Source organism: Muntiacus reevesi, chromosome 2, assembly GCF_963930625.1.
Source record: "Muntiacus reevesi chromosome 2, mMunRee1.1, whole genome shotgun sequence".
Classification (NCBI taxonomy): Eukaryota; Metazoa; Chordata; class Mammalia; order Artiodactyla; family Cervidae; genus Muntiacus; species Muntiacus reevesi.
The window spans coordinates 276,066,478-276,079,001 of NC_089250.1; the positions used below are offsets into that span (position 1 = coordinate 276,066,478).

Genomic DNA, 12,524 nt, shown 5'->3' on the forward strand with positions numbered 1-12,524 from the left:
TTAGTATTCAGTAATGAATGTTTCAGAATCTTATTTTATTTGGAAATGACCTAGCTATTTAATAAACTTCTGTTATTAGTTTAGCACAACTTTAGAAATTTAGGTTACCAAAATCTAGAGAAACTGTTTTAGACAGACATTTTTAATCTTGATAAAGTTCAAAAACTCGCATCTCATTTACCCCCCTCCTTTTTTTTTTTTTTTTTTTGAAGTTTCTTTACTTGAGGTACTTTCCTTGCAGACAAACTTGTAACAGATATTACGATATAACAATTTTTAACTTATAATAAACTTAGGCATAATGAAAATATTTTACTAGATGTTAATTACTCTAAGACATGTCTATATGAGATAGGTCAACAAACAAACATTAATATCAGGTATTTAATACTGAATATTTTCCAGTTTACCTGAACCTGGAATTTTTTGTTTATTTTAGAATTATTTGATTTGTAAGCGCTTACCCTTTTTTTAAGCCAATTAAATAGAGCTCATTTACCAATTAACCTAAAAAATATCACCCAGAGACAAAGACATACTAAGATATATTTAGACAGACACAGTGCAAGATCTCGCTTCATATTTTAACTTTGGTGATGAATTAGATATTACAATATAAAATTTACTAGTTTGTAAAAGAGTTGAAATAAATAAAAATTTTTAAAGGCTTTTCCCCTTTTTCCCTCAGTCTCAGAAGTTAGATAAGTGTTCCTGAGAGCCCTGGTCTCAAGGCACAGGGAAAGAAAATCAAGTTCTAACAAAAAGCAAAATGGCCATCAAAAATCACAACACAGAACACAGAGTTAAAACACACATATAAACCTGGCAGTCCTCATCAGACACTCCCTTAAATACAAGAATACAGTCTCTCAGAAAACCTTCTATAGAGACACAAAACTTTAGATGTCTTCAAAGGTTTTAAGAGGAGGAAAGAAAAAGAAGAAGGAGGAGGAGGCGGGAAAGGGGGGCAAAAATGATGGCCTTACAGACATCTCCTGCCACCTGCAGATACCCAGGCGTTACGGGACTTTTCCCTGGGCTTCCAGAGAAGGGAGGACTGGAACTCGACCCTACCAGAAACCAGATCAGAAAATTCGAGTTCTCTGCCAAGAGGTGATCAGTCTCCAATCCTCAGCTCAAGCTGAGGCCCTTCGACCAAATTCCTGCGTCCAGGACCAGGGAATTAGGAAAATGGGAAGGATAGGAAGGGCTTAAGGAGAGGAAAGAGAGAGAGAAGGGGAGAGAGGTCAATATAATCTCTTGTTCCTTACCGGTCAGGGCACTCTGGCCAGTTGTCTGCGTCAGGAGACCAGGGACAAAAGGGTCCCAGTTGCGGCCGCTGGGTCTGGTCCATTGGCAGGCAAGCTGGCCTCTGAGTATCCCGAGTGGTCAGGATGTCAGTCTCAGCGAAGAAGAGTCCCCATCAGTTGCGGGAAGGGGGACCCCTTCTAGGGCCCGTAGCTGAGCTCTTATAAATGAATTGTCGGAGGAGACACATGTGCTGAAAAAGCAAGAGATCTCATTGGAAAGAGCACCGGGGCGGAGGGCAGGAGGGTAAGGGAACCCAGGGGAACTGCTCTCTTCTGAAAAACAGGGACATTGCTCTTGGACAAAGGTAGAAAATGATGAACACTGTTTTTTTTAACTTTAATTCCTCTGTAGTTAAGACGTTGCATTATGATTCCAATAAAAAGCTGTTTTTCTTTTGACTCACTGTTACCCATTTTTGTTACTAATTAGAAGAAGAAAAAAAGAGAAAAAAGAAGAGGCTTAATTTAGAGAAGAAGGAAACTGGAACGTACCCACTTTTCTTACCCTACCTTTCTTATGCAGGGGGGCCTGTAGCGCCCTAGTGGGGTTTTAAAGAAGAAACCTAAAGCCTACCCACTTTCCTCACCCTACCTATCTTATGCAGGGGGGCCTGCAGCACCCTAGTGGGGTCCTAGCCATCCTGAAAACTGAACAATGGGGGGCTTACCTTCGGGTTCCCTGTTCGCGGCGCCACTTGCCGGGGTCCAGCCTCGACAGGATCCAGGGGGTACCCTCAGGATGAACGGCGTCGGCGAGAGAGAGAGACACATGAGACTAGTCTTGATAGGGCCAAGTCTGTGTTTTACTTTTTGACAACCGGTTTTATACCCTTTCACAGAACGTTTTCAAGGTACAAGATGCTTACTCATGATTACACAGGATTAGCATTACATCATTTTGATTTTTAGGAAAAGCAGGATTTTTTTTGCTTTCTAATTCTATAGTAATTTTTAGCACATGATCTTCTGGCCTTGAGGCTATTAACATTTCATGCAGGTTAGGTGATTGTAAACCTATTTTCTGTTTTTATGGTGACCTTAACTGAAAGGTAACAGGGTCATAGGGAAATATTACAGAGTAGAATTATATTCTTGTTAATACAAAAATTAATCTTTCTGCAAAAGTTGTCAGTTGCATTTATCTAAGAAGTTTACCCCATACAGACTCTGCGGCTTCAGTGAGGCAGCTTCTGCCTAGTACTCCTGGCTGACAATTAACAACCATCTCATTGTTACAACACTAGGGCTAAGTTCTTATTTCCCTAGATCTTTAACTATATTAACAATGGTTTTTATAACACAACCTTAGCACATTAAAGGCAAAAATACAGCAAGCAAAACACAGCAAGCAAATCACAACCCAATAACCACCTATAGAATAATTTTCTTATGTTTTCTAATAGGGCTCCTTTACCCCTTAAAAGGGCTCTATATCTATTAGGGCTTTTATATAATCAGGTTCTTTATGCTATTTTATGACTAGGATATTATAAGCAATCATGCATATTAGTACCAAGTGCATAAATGCATTTGGCTAACAAACTACCAGCAAAGGAGTTTAAATTAAAACACTCCTTTCACCCTAAATAATCTCATAAAATACTACCACCTGGGAAACTTATTGATTAAAGTTCTAAATTGATTCTTATTTGGGAAGAGATCAGGAAAGGCCTTCCTACCTGTGTCAGAGAAATTAGGGAGTAGTCCATTGAGGCAGGCATCAGAAAGACAGATATCATCTTTTAAGGTGAGAGCCAGGGGCAGCTTTTCGAAATCCCTGAAAACCTGATCTGCCTTGCCTGTCAGGCTTTCTCCTCGTGACCTTGTCATGGGTGGGATCTCGTGAGCTGGCCTTTTCGAAAATCCCTAAAAACCTGATTCGCCTTGCCCGTCAGGTTTTCTCCCTTACGGCCTTGTTAGGGGTAGGGTTTCGTGAGCTGACTTTTTCGAAACCCCTGAAAACCTGATTCGCCTTGCCCGTCAGGTTTTCTCCCCTATGGCCTTTTTAGGGGTAGGGTCTCGTGTGTTGGCTCCCGGCATCAGCTAATGTGAATAATTCTGCTAAAGAACACAGGTGTACAAATATGTGTTTGAACCCTATTTTCAATTCTTTGGGGTGTACACCCAATGTGGCATGAGTGGATCATGTGGTAAATGTATTTTTCATTTTTGAGGAACCACCATACTACATGCATAGCTGCTGCCCCATTTTATATTCCTACTCACAGTGCAGAAGTGTCCACCAGCAGCATTTGATGAAGAGGAAAACACAGTCCAGAGAAGTATATGACTTGTTCAAGAGTGCCAGAGTGTTTACAGAACCAAGGTTCTATTCAGAGTTTCCTGTCTCTTTGAATGCTTGCTTTTAATCAAAAGGTTAAACTTGGACTTTGGAGCATCAGGGGTGGTAGACCCCTCACATAACTGGTGGTCACTGGGTCAGCCTAGCCCTGAAGAGTTGTGTAGTGAGGAGACGTTTCATGTCCCAAAGCAGCAGGAAACACAGTCCTGTCGTTTCTGATTCAGAATGAAGGTTAGTCCCCCCTCCCTCCAGGCAGTTGGAGGCCACTGTAGTTTGATGCTTTGACTGAGCTGGACTAGAGTCTGCTCCTCCCCTCAAAAGTCATCTCATTCTGCCCCAGGACAGAGTTACACTTTCATGTCACTCTGCAAACAATGAAACAGAAAGTGTCCAGGTTTCAGGATCCTTGGTGAAGAAAAGTTCAGAGTCGGAGCGCTCTGCTCAGCAAGCCCCTAAAAAAGTCACTTCACTCCTATCAAAGAGGGGAGGGGATAATGATGATAATTTGCCCTGTTTTGCAGGGGAAAGGAGAAAAACGATGAAATGTAGTTTCAGAAAAATCAGACAAGCAGGACTGGTTGATTTCAATTCAAAAATCAGCAATCTTATCTATCCAACTTATACCAATTCAGCACCTGTGGTGTGACAGGTTCTGTGTTGGAAGCTTTTGCTTCTGTAGGGGCAGAAGACTTGGCTTTGTGGATTCTTCAGCTGAGCTAACAATTCAGTTGACATAAGACAGATGAACATTTAGTTTGATATGTACAGGAGCCCCATAAAATTTTTTGAGGCTCAAAGACTGTCAGACAATTGAGGCTTATATGACTCCCTGAGTTAGGAGAAAGGGGTGGGGATCTGGGGCTTCAAGTGGGAGGAAGACCATGCACAGAAGGATGAGAAGAGCAAGTGCCTGGTGAACAAATGTTTGCCCACTCCATGCAGGTAAGTCTTTCTGAGATTAAAAAGTTCTCTGTGGCAATAGCTCTCTTCCTGGCATAGGTCCCCTAATCTGCATTATTTTGAACAGTTAAGGGAGAGGTAAAGAGCTTCTCCTGAGTCTAATGGGTCTTAATTAACTTTACCTCAAAACAATTTATCCATCAAAGGGGCACATTTGGGGAGACATAATCCACTCCGTCTCACTTCTTTTCAAGCAAACGTTCCAGTGACTTTGAGACAAATTAGAAGTCTTCTCTATGATTGTAGAAACCAAATCTCAGAGATGGAGAATTTGCCCAATGTGTCCTTTTACCACCTGCTCCCCATCACTTCCTTACTCCGTAGAACTGGAACCCCAGTGCCAAGGGCGGATGGACATTCTTAACAACTTTATGTCTTGTTTTCTCAGCAGACTGTAGCCTCCTCAACTATGTCTAGGATGTTACGTCAGTTTGTTCACCAATTTCATGAGAAGCTCATCCACAAGTGGTCACTGAAACCCATAGATGAGTCTGAGAGACCCGTGGTTCATCTGAACACTCTAAACTTGGTGATCGTGGGTGTTGGCAGGATGCTGATAGCTGGCATGTACATTCTGGCTGGTGCAGTGGCCAAGTACATAGCTGGACCAGCAACCATCATATCGTTCTTGGTGGCTGCCCTGTTTTCCCTGTTGTCTGGGTTCTGCTATGCTGAATTTGGGGCCTGGGTACCACGCTCCGGTTCTGCGTATCTCTTCAGCTATGTCTTGATGGGTCAACTCTATGCCTTCGTCATTGGCTGGAACTCCATACTTCCCTTTGTCACGGGTGAGACGATGGGCCAGCAAATGGTGTGGGGCTTAAGATTGGGAAACTATGTTGGAGGATTGGGTCCTCAGTCATTCATGAGCATTTTATGCTTGGCCTCATGGAGGGAAGTTGATAATAGTGTCAGGAATACACCACAACTGCGTTCAACTCGATTCTATCCTGTGTCCTTAAATGATGAACAATGAACCCAGAAGGAAAGGGAACTATAGCGAATGGGTGAGAGGGAGGCATGTCCCACAGGCTCATCCACTCACCATGGTGAAATATTTGCTCAGTTGTTGCCCTCCTGGGATTTCCCTTTACCACTTGATTTCAAATTTCATGCCTATTCCCAGCCCTCCCAGTCCCACTGACGTGTTTCCTTTCCTTGTATAACATTGATCTGCTCCTAACATATTAAAACACCTGACATTTTGGTGAATCATTTGGGTCTACTCTCCCCAACCCATGAAAAGAAACTCTTTGATATTTTGTATTTTTAAGCACGTATTTTTATATACAAGTATTTTATCTGTGTTTTTAGATCCTTTGGCACATCAATCCTTGTTTGTCAATGAACACTTCTTCTGCCTCTGCAGGTACTGCCGTCTTGGCCAGGGTCTCGAGTTACGTCTTTGACAGCCTGGTTGGGAATCACATCTCTCAGGCATTACAGGAAACTTTCTCTCTGCCCCTGCCTTACTCCCTGGCCACATATGCAGACTTTTTTGCCCTGGGCCTGGTATTGCTGATGACAGGTGAGACAGAGACCAATGATAGGATGGGTAGAGCAGGGTATGGAGTGGGAGCTGGTGTAGGAAAGGCTTGATATGGCAGAATATGGGGGATTAAAAATAGAAAGAAGGGTCTTGAGACAGAAGCTAAGACATAGACCATTGTTTTCCACCCTTGGCACTATTGACAATTTGGGCTTATCATTCTTTGGTGTGCAGCGACTGTCCTGTTTTTTTTTTTTAATTTCTTTTTTAAATCATTATCGAGTGTTGAGTATCATCCTTGGCCTTTGCCAGTGACACCGCCACCCCCAACTGTGGCAATCAGGGTGTCTCCAGACAGTGCCAATGTCCTTTGGGGAATAAAATCACCTGAAGTTGAGAATCATTTACTTAGACCAACAAGTCTTCCTTTTTACTGAGGCCAAAGATTCTTTTTTTTTTTTTTTTTAATGAGAGGAAGTTCACATAGCATTAAGTTAACCACTTTGTAATTTTTCCCAGCTTCAGTGAAATATAACTGACATAAAATGTTGTGTAAGAATAAGGTGTACATCTTGCTTTGTTAGACATGTATTCTGAGAAGATTGCCGCAATAATTAACCATCTTAAACTGTACACCTCAGTAGCATTAAGCACATCTGTAATGTTTGGCAACCATCACCTCCATCTAACTCCAAACACTTTCAACACCTCTGTACCCACTGGGCAGTCACTGTCTGTTTGTCCACCACCACCAACTGCCAGCCCTGAGCAACTATTTCTCTGCTTCCTGCTGTTGTTCAGTCACTAAGTTATAGCCAACTCTTTGCAACCCCATGGATTACAGCACACCAGGCCCCTCTGTCCTCCACTATCTTCTAGAGTTTGCTCAAATTTATGTCCATTGAATCAGTGATGCTATCCAACCTTTTCATTCTCCGTCACTCTCTTCTCCTCCTGCCTTCAATCTTACCCAGCATCAGAATCTTTTCCATTGAGTCAGTTCTGTTCATCAGGTGGCCAAATTTTTGGAGCTTCAGCATCAGTTTTTCCAATGAATATTCAGGGTTGATTTCCTTTAGGATTGATTGGTTTGTTCCCCTTGCTGTCCAAGGGACTCTCAAGAGTCTTCTCCAACACCACAGCTCAAACGCATCAATTCTTTGCTGCTAAGCCTTCTTATGGTCCAACTCTCACATCCGTACGTGACTATTGGAAAAACCATAGCTTTGACTATATGGACCTTTGAAGGTAAAGTGATATCTCTGCTTTTTAATATGCTGTCTAGGTTTGCCATAGCTTTCCTTCCAAGAAGCAAGTGTCTTTTAATTTCATGGCTGCAGTCACTGTCTGCAGTGATTTTGTAGCCCAAGAAAAGAAAATCTGTCACTGCTTCCACTTTTTTTTCTTCTTTTTGCCAGGAAGTGATGGGACCAGATGCTATTGTCTTAGCTTTATGAATGTTGAGTTTTAAGCCAGCTTTTTCACTCTCTTATTTCACTGTCATCAAGAAGTTCTTTAGTTCCTCTTCATTTTCTGCCATTAGGGTGGTATCATCTGCATATCTGAGATTGTTGCTATTTCCCCTGGCAATCTTGATTCCAGCTTGTGCTTCATCCAGCTTGGCATTTTGCATGATGTACTCTGCATATAAGTTAAATAAGCAGGGTGACAATATACAGCCTTAATGTACTCCTTCCCCAATTTGGAACCAGTACATTATTCTATGTCCAGTTCTAGCTGTTGCTTCTTGACCTGCATAGATTTTTCAGGATACAGGTAGAGTGGTCTGGTATTCCTATCTCTTTAAGAATTTTCCACAGTTTGTTGTGATCCATACAGTCAAAATCTTTAGTGTAGTCAAATGAAGCAGAAGTATATGATTTTCTGGTATTTCCCCCAACCTTCTCTGTGATACAAAAGATGTTGGCAATTTGATCTCTGGTCCTTTGCATTTTCTTAACTCCGTTGTACATCTGAAAGTGCTTGGTTCACCTAATGCTGAAGAATAGCTTGAAGGATTTTGAGCATAACCTTGCTAGCATGTGAAATTAGTGCAATTGTACAGTAGTTTGAGGATTCTTTGGCATTGCCCTTCTTTGGCATTGGAATGAAAACTGATCTAGAAGTCCTGAAGCTACTGTTGAGTTTCCCAAGTTTGCTCACATGTTGAATACAGCACTTCCACAGCAACATCTTTTAGGATTTGAAGTAGCTCAGCTGGAATTCCATCACCTCCACTAGCTTTGTTTATAGTATTGCTTCCCAAGACCCACTTGACTTCCCACTCCAGGATGTCTGGTTCTAGGTGAATGACCACACCATCATGGTTATCCAGACCATTGAGAACTTTTTTGTATAGTTCTGGGTATTCTTGCCACCTCTCTTTAATCTCTTCTGCTTCTGTTAGATCCTTACCATTTCTATCCTTTATCATGCCCATCCTCCCAAGATTGTTCCCTTAATATCTCCAATTTTCTTGAAGAGATCGCTAGTCTTTCCCACTCTACTGTTTTCCTCTATTTTTTGCATTGTTCACTTAAGATGGCTTTCTTGTTTCTCCCTGCTATTTTCTGGAATTCTGCATTCAGTTGGTTATATCTTTCCCTTTCTCCTTTGCCTTTCACTTCTCATCTTCTCTCAGCTATTTGTAAAGCCTCCTCAGACAACCATTTTGCCTTTTTGCATTTCTTTTCCTTGGGGATGGTTTTGGTCATTGCCTCCTGTTCAGTGTTAGGAATCTCTCAGCTATTTGTAAAGCCTCCTCAGACAACCATTTTGCCTTTTTGCATTTCTTTTCCTTGGGGATGGTTTTGGTCATTGCCTCCTGTTCAGTGTTAGGAATCTCTGTCCCTAGTTCTTCAGGCAGTCTGCCTATCAGAACTAATTCCTTGAATCTATTTGTCACCTCCACTGTATAATCATAATGAATTTTATTTAGGTCATAACTGAATTGTCAATAGTTTTCCCTACTTTCTTCAATTTAAGCCTGAATTTTGCAATAAGGAGTTGATGATCTGAGCCACAGTCAGCTCCAGGTCTTGCTTTTGCTGACTGTATAGAGCCTCTTCATCTTCAGCTACAAAGAATATAATAAATCTGATTTCAGTATTGAACTTCTGGTGATGTTCAAGTAAGGAGTCATCTCCTGTATAGTTGGAAAAGGGTGTTTCTATGACAAGTATATCTATAAATGTATCAATAGTTTGAGTGTTCCATATTACATCTTTCCCACAGGACTGCTGGTTCTGGGAGCTCGTGAGTCCATCCTGGTTATCAAACTATCCATAGGAATAAACATTTTGGTTCTCATTTTCATTATCATCACTGGCTTCATTAAGGGAGATCTGTATAACTGGAGGCTCACAGAACAGGACTACAAACTGAACACATCTGAATCCAGAGACATCTATGGCTTAGGAGGGTAATATTGGCCATAATATATGGGTGATGGGCATGCAGAGCTTTTATGGTGTGGACTAAAGGTATCTGGGCTGATGGATCCAGATGAAGCGAGTCCTGGAGCCCAGGACTTGTAGTATGAAGGGAGAAGCTCAGTAGAGATGGCTGAACACACCTCACACACGTTCTTTCTCTTTCCTTATCTCACTGTAGCTTGGGCCCTCTGGGTTATGGAGGGTTTGCACCTTTTGGCACTGAAGGGATTCTCCAGGGAACAGCTACATGTTTCTACTATTATTTTGGTGTTGATGCTATTGTCACTAAAGGTAACATGGTCACTGTGTGTCCCATCTGGGGTTTGGGAACAGACTGGCTGCCCCTGGCTTAGGGGAAACATGATTGTGGAGTACAAAAAGAAAGAGGATGTTGCCCAGTGTGTTTTCCTGACTCAACACTTCTCCCCTTTCTGCAGGGGTAGAAGCTCTAAATCCTCATCGTTCCATCCCCTGGAGCATCGCGATCACAATCTTCATCTGCTTTTTGGCTTACTCTGGTGTCTCAGCGGCACTCACCCTCATGGTGCCCTACTACCTGATTCAGCCTCACGACCCTTTGCCGCAAGCCATTCTCCATAGTGGGTGGCTCCCCGCCAGATACTTCGTGGCTATTGGCACCCTCTGTGCTCTTATATGCAGGTCAGTGCTATGGTTTTCTCCTTGTCTACGCTCACATGCTCAGCTCTCCCAAGCCTTAGGATTGGTAGAGAAGACAGAGAGACACCTTATCCCAAGCCGACAAGAGAGCAGAAGCCCCGGTATGTCCTGCTCCTCCACGACCAACATGCTTCCATCTTCTCTTCCAGACTCTATACTGCCGTGTTCAGAATGCCTTCTTTGATCTACACGATGGCAGAGGATGGACTCCTTTTCCGGGTACTGACCCGGATCCACGTCCGCACAGGCACCCGAGTAGTGGCCGCGTTGTCTGCTGCAAATCTTACAGGTTAAAAAAAAAAAAAAAAAAATGAAACCCACGCTTTAACTTACGTATTTCCAGCTGTTTCTCACTCCCTTCCCCACCTTGTTTGTGCCCTCATTCTAGGGCTCATGGCGTTACTCTTCAAGTACACAGATCTTGTGGATCTCGTGTCAATCGGGACCCTGCTTGTTTACTCGCTGGTGGCATTTTCTATTCTTGTCCTCAGGTGAGACCCCACTACACCTCGGTAGGGAGTCTTGGAGATTAGTTGGGAGGTAACCGTCTTCTGCCTTCATGCTATCTTCTAAAAGTCCTGCTCTGCTTAAGGCAGGACAGATGTGGAATAGGCTGTGTGATGTTGGATGAGGAGGCCCTGCTGTTAATATTGCCTTAAAACCTCTAATTCAGGTACCAGCCAGACCAGAATTTAAGCAAGAATGAGAACACAGGGGAGAATATTGGGGCTCCTGGCCTCGATGAACATGATTTGGACTCTGAACCTGAAGCAAGAAACTCAAACATTCTAAAGAGGCTGTGGTTCCCTCCCAGCACCACCCCCACTAGGAAATCTGGCCAGATTGTCTACGGATGTGCCTCACTACTCGGTGAGCAGTGGGATTTCTCTTTGGTCGTCTTCTGAAATTGACAGTATTGTGTTGGAGTGTGTATTTTGTCAATTGAGGAGTCTTGGTGGTATGATGGCCCTTCCTGAAGTGGGCAGCCTGGGGAGAGGTGTGACCCAAGGTCTTGACATCTTCAGCTTCTGAAGTTGAACCTGTTCTCCTCCAACTTGACCCCTGTAGTTCTCCTGATGATAATCTTGAGCCTCATCCTGGTCCAGTGGTCCAATCGGGAGTTCTCTGGAGACTCTGGGTACACACCAGTGGCTGTGCTGCTGCTGCTGCTCATCATTGGGGTCACGGTCATCATCTGGAGGCAGCCCCAGAACCCCATTCCTCTTTATTTTAAGGTAAGTGACCTTATGTGCCCAAACTGTCCACCTTGAGTGAACATGCTTCATGGTCTAAACATTCAGGGAGTGAGGGGAATGGCTAAAACCAATGGACTCTTCCCTGATCCACACTCCGTACTTTCCATACACAATCTGAGTAGGCACTGAATACAGTCTGAAGGCTGGTCTTCTTGCCCACATTGGGTAGAGTCTCTCATTCAGGCATCTGGGGTGTATTCAGGGATGAACTGACTCTGCCCCACAGGTCCCTGCTCTGCCTGTCTTCCCACTGGTGACCATCTTTGTGAATATTTACTTGATGATGCAGATAACTTCCGGGACCTGGACTATATTTGGCATCTGGAATGTGGTTGGTAAGTGGTTTTCTGGGATAAAGACACCTCTTGAGTGACTGATCCCAAACTGAGCTCCCCTAAACTTCTTGGCCACCATAATAGGAGGCCTATTGGACATTTGTAACCAGGATGAGTGCCTACTCATCCTTCTCATTTTCTCACTTCCTTACTAGGATTTCTCATATACTTTGGATACGGGATCCGACACAGCTTAGAGGAGAATGATGAGGAATAACCACCAGCCTCCACCTCCCAGACTCTTGAAAAAACACCCCTACTACTGAGTGATCTTAACCAAAGGTCACAGATGCTGTGTAGAATCCCTACATGCATAGGAGGCGTCTTCTGCTACATGAACACTTTCAGCCTCTATGGATGTGAAGATGTATGCAACTATAGCCCTGTCTTTATTGCCAGTGGACAAAGTGACTTTAATATTGTCTAAATTTTAAGTATGCTTTTCAAAGCATGATGTACACACAGAAAAATACAGACTTTTTAAGTGTGCAGCAAGACCAATTTTCACAAAGGAAGTACAACATAACCAGCGGGAGAAATAAAATGTTAAGCTGGCACCTGAGAAACAACTCCTTGGTTCCATCTCCAGCATGAGCACAGAGCTGGCCACTTGAGGTGGAAATATAGGTAATCATGTACTGTGTAAGATTCACACTATAAATATTAGGTCATCAATAAATTTGAAGTAAAACGTCAGTTTTCACTCCAACCCCAAAAAGGGTAAGCCAAAGAGTGGTCAATTCCCATACAACTGCACTCA

The 12,524-nt window shown here is 43.0% G+C and overlaps 1 protein-coding gene across 1 annotated transcript; it reads left to right on the forward strand.

Moving 5' to 3' along the window:
- Positions 1-4,990: 4,990 nt before the first annotated feature.
- Positions 4,991-11,981, forward strand: LOC136158927 (cationic amino acid transporter 3-like). The gene is made up of 11 exons (XM_065920775.1): positions 4,991-5,360; positions 5,942-6,100; positions 9,296-9,482; positions 9,674-9,786; positions 9,933-10,155; positions 10,323-10,462; positions 10,562-10,664; positions 10,847-11,043; positions 11,242-11,408; positions 11,656-11,764; positions 11,920-11,981. Exons 1-11 carry the CDS (start codon positions 4,991-4,993, stop codon positions 11,979-11,981), a joined length of 1,830 nt encoding a protein of 609 aa, XP_065776847.1.
- The last annotated feature ends 543 nt before the right edge of the window (positions 11,982-12,524 follow it).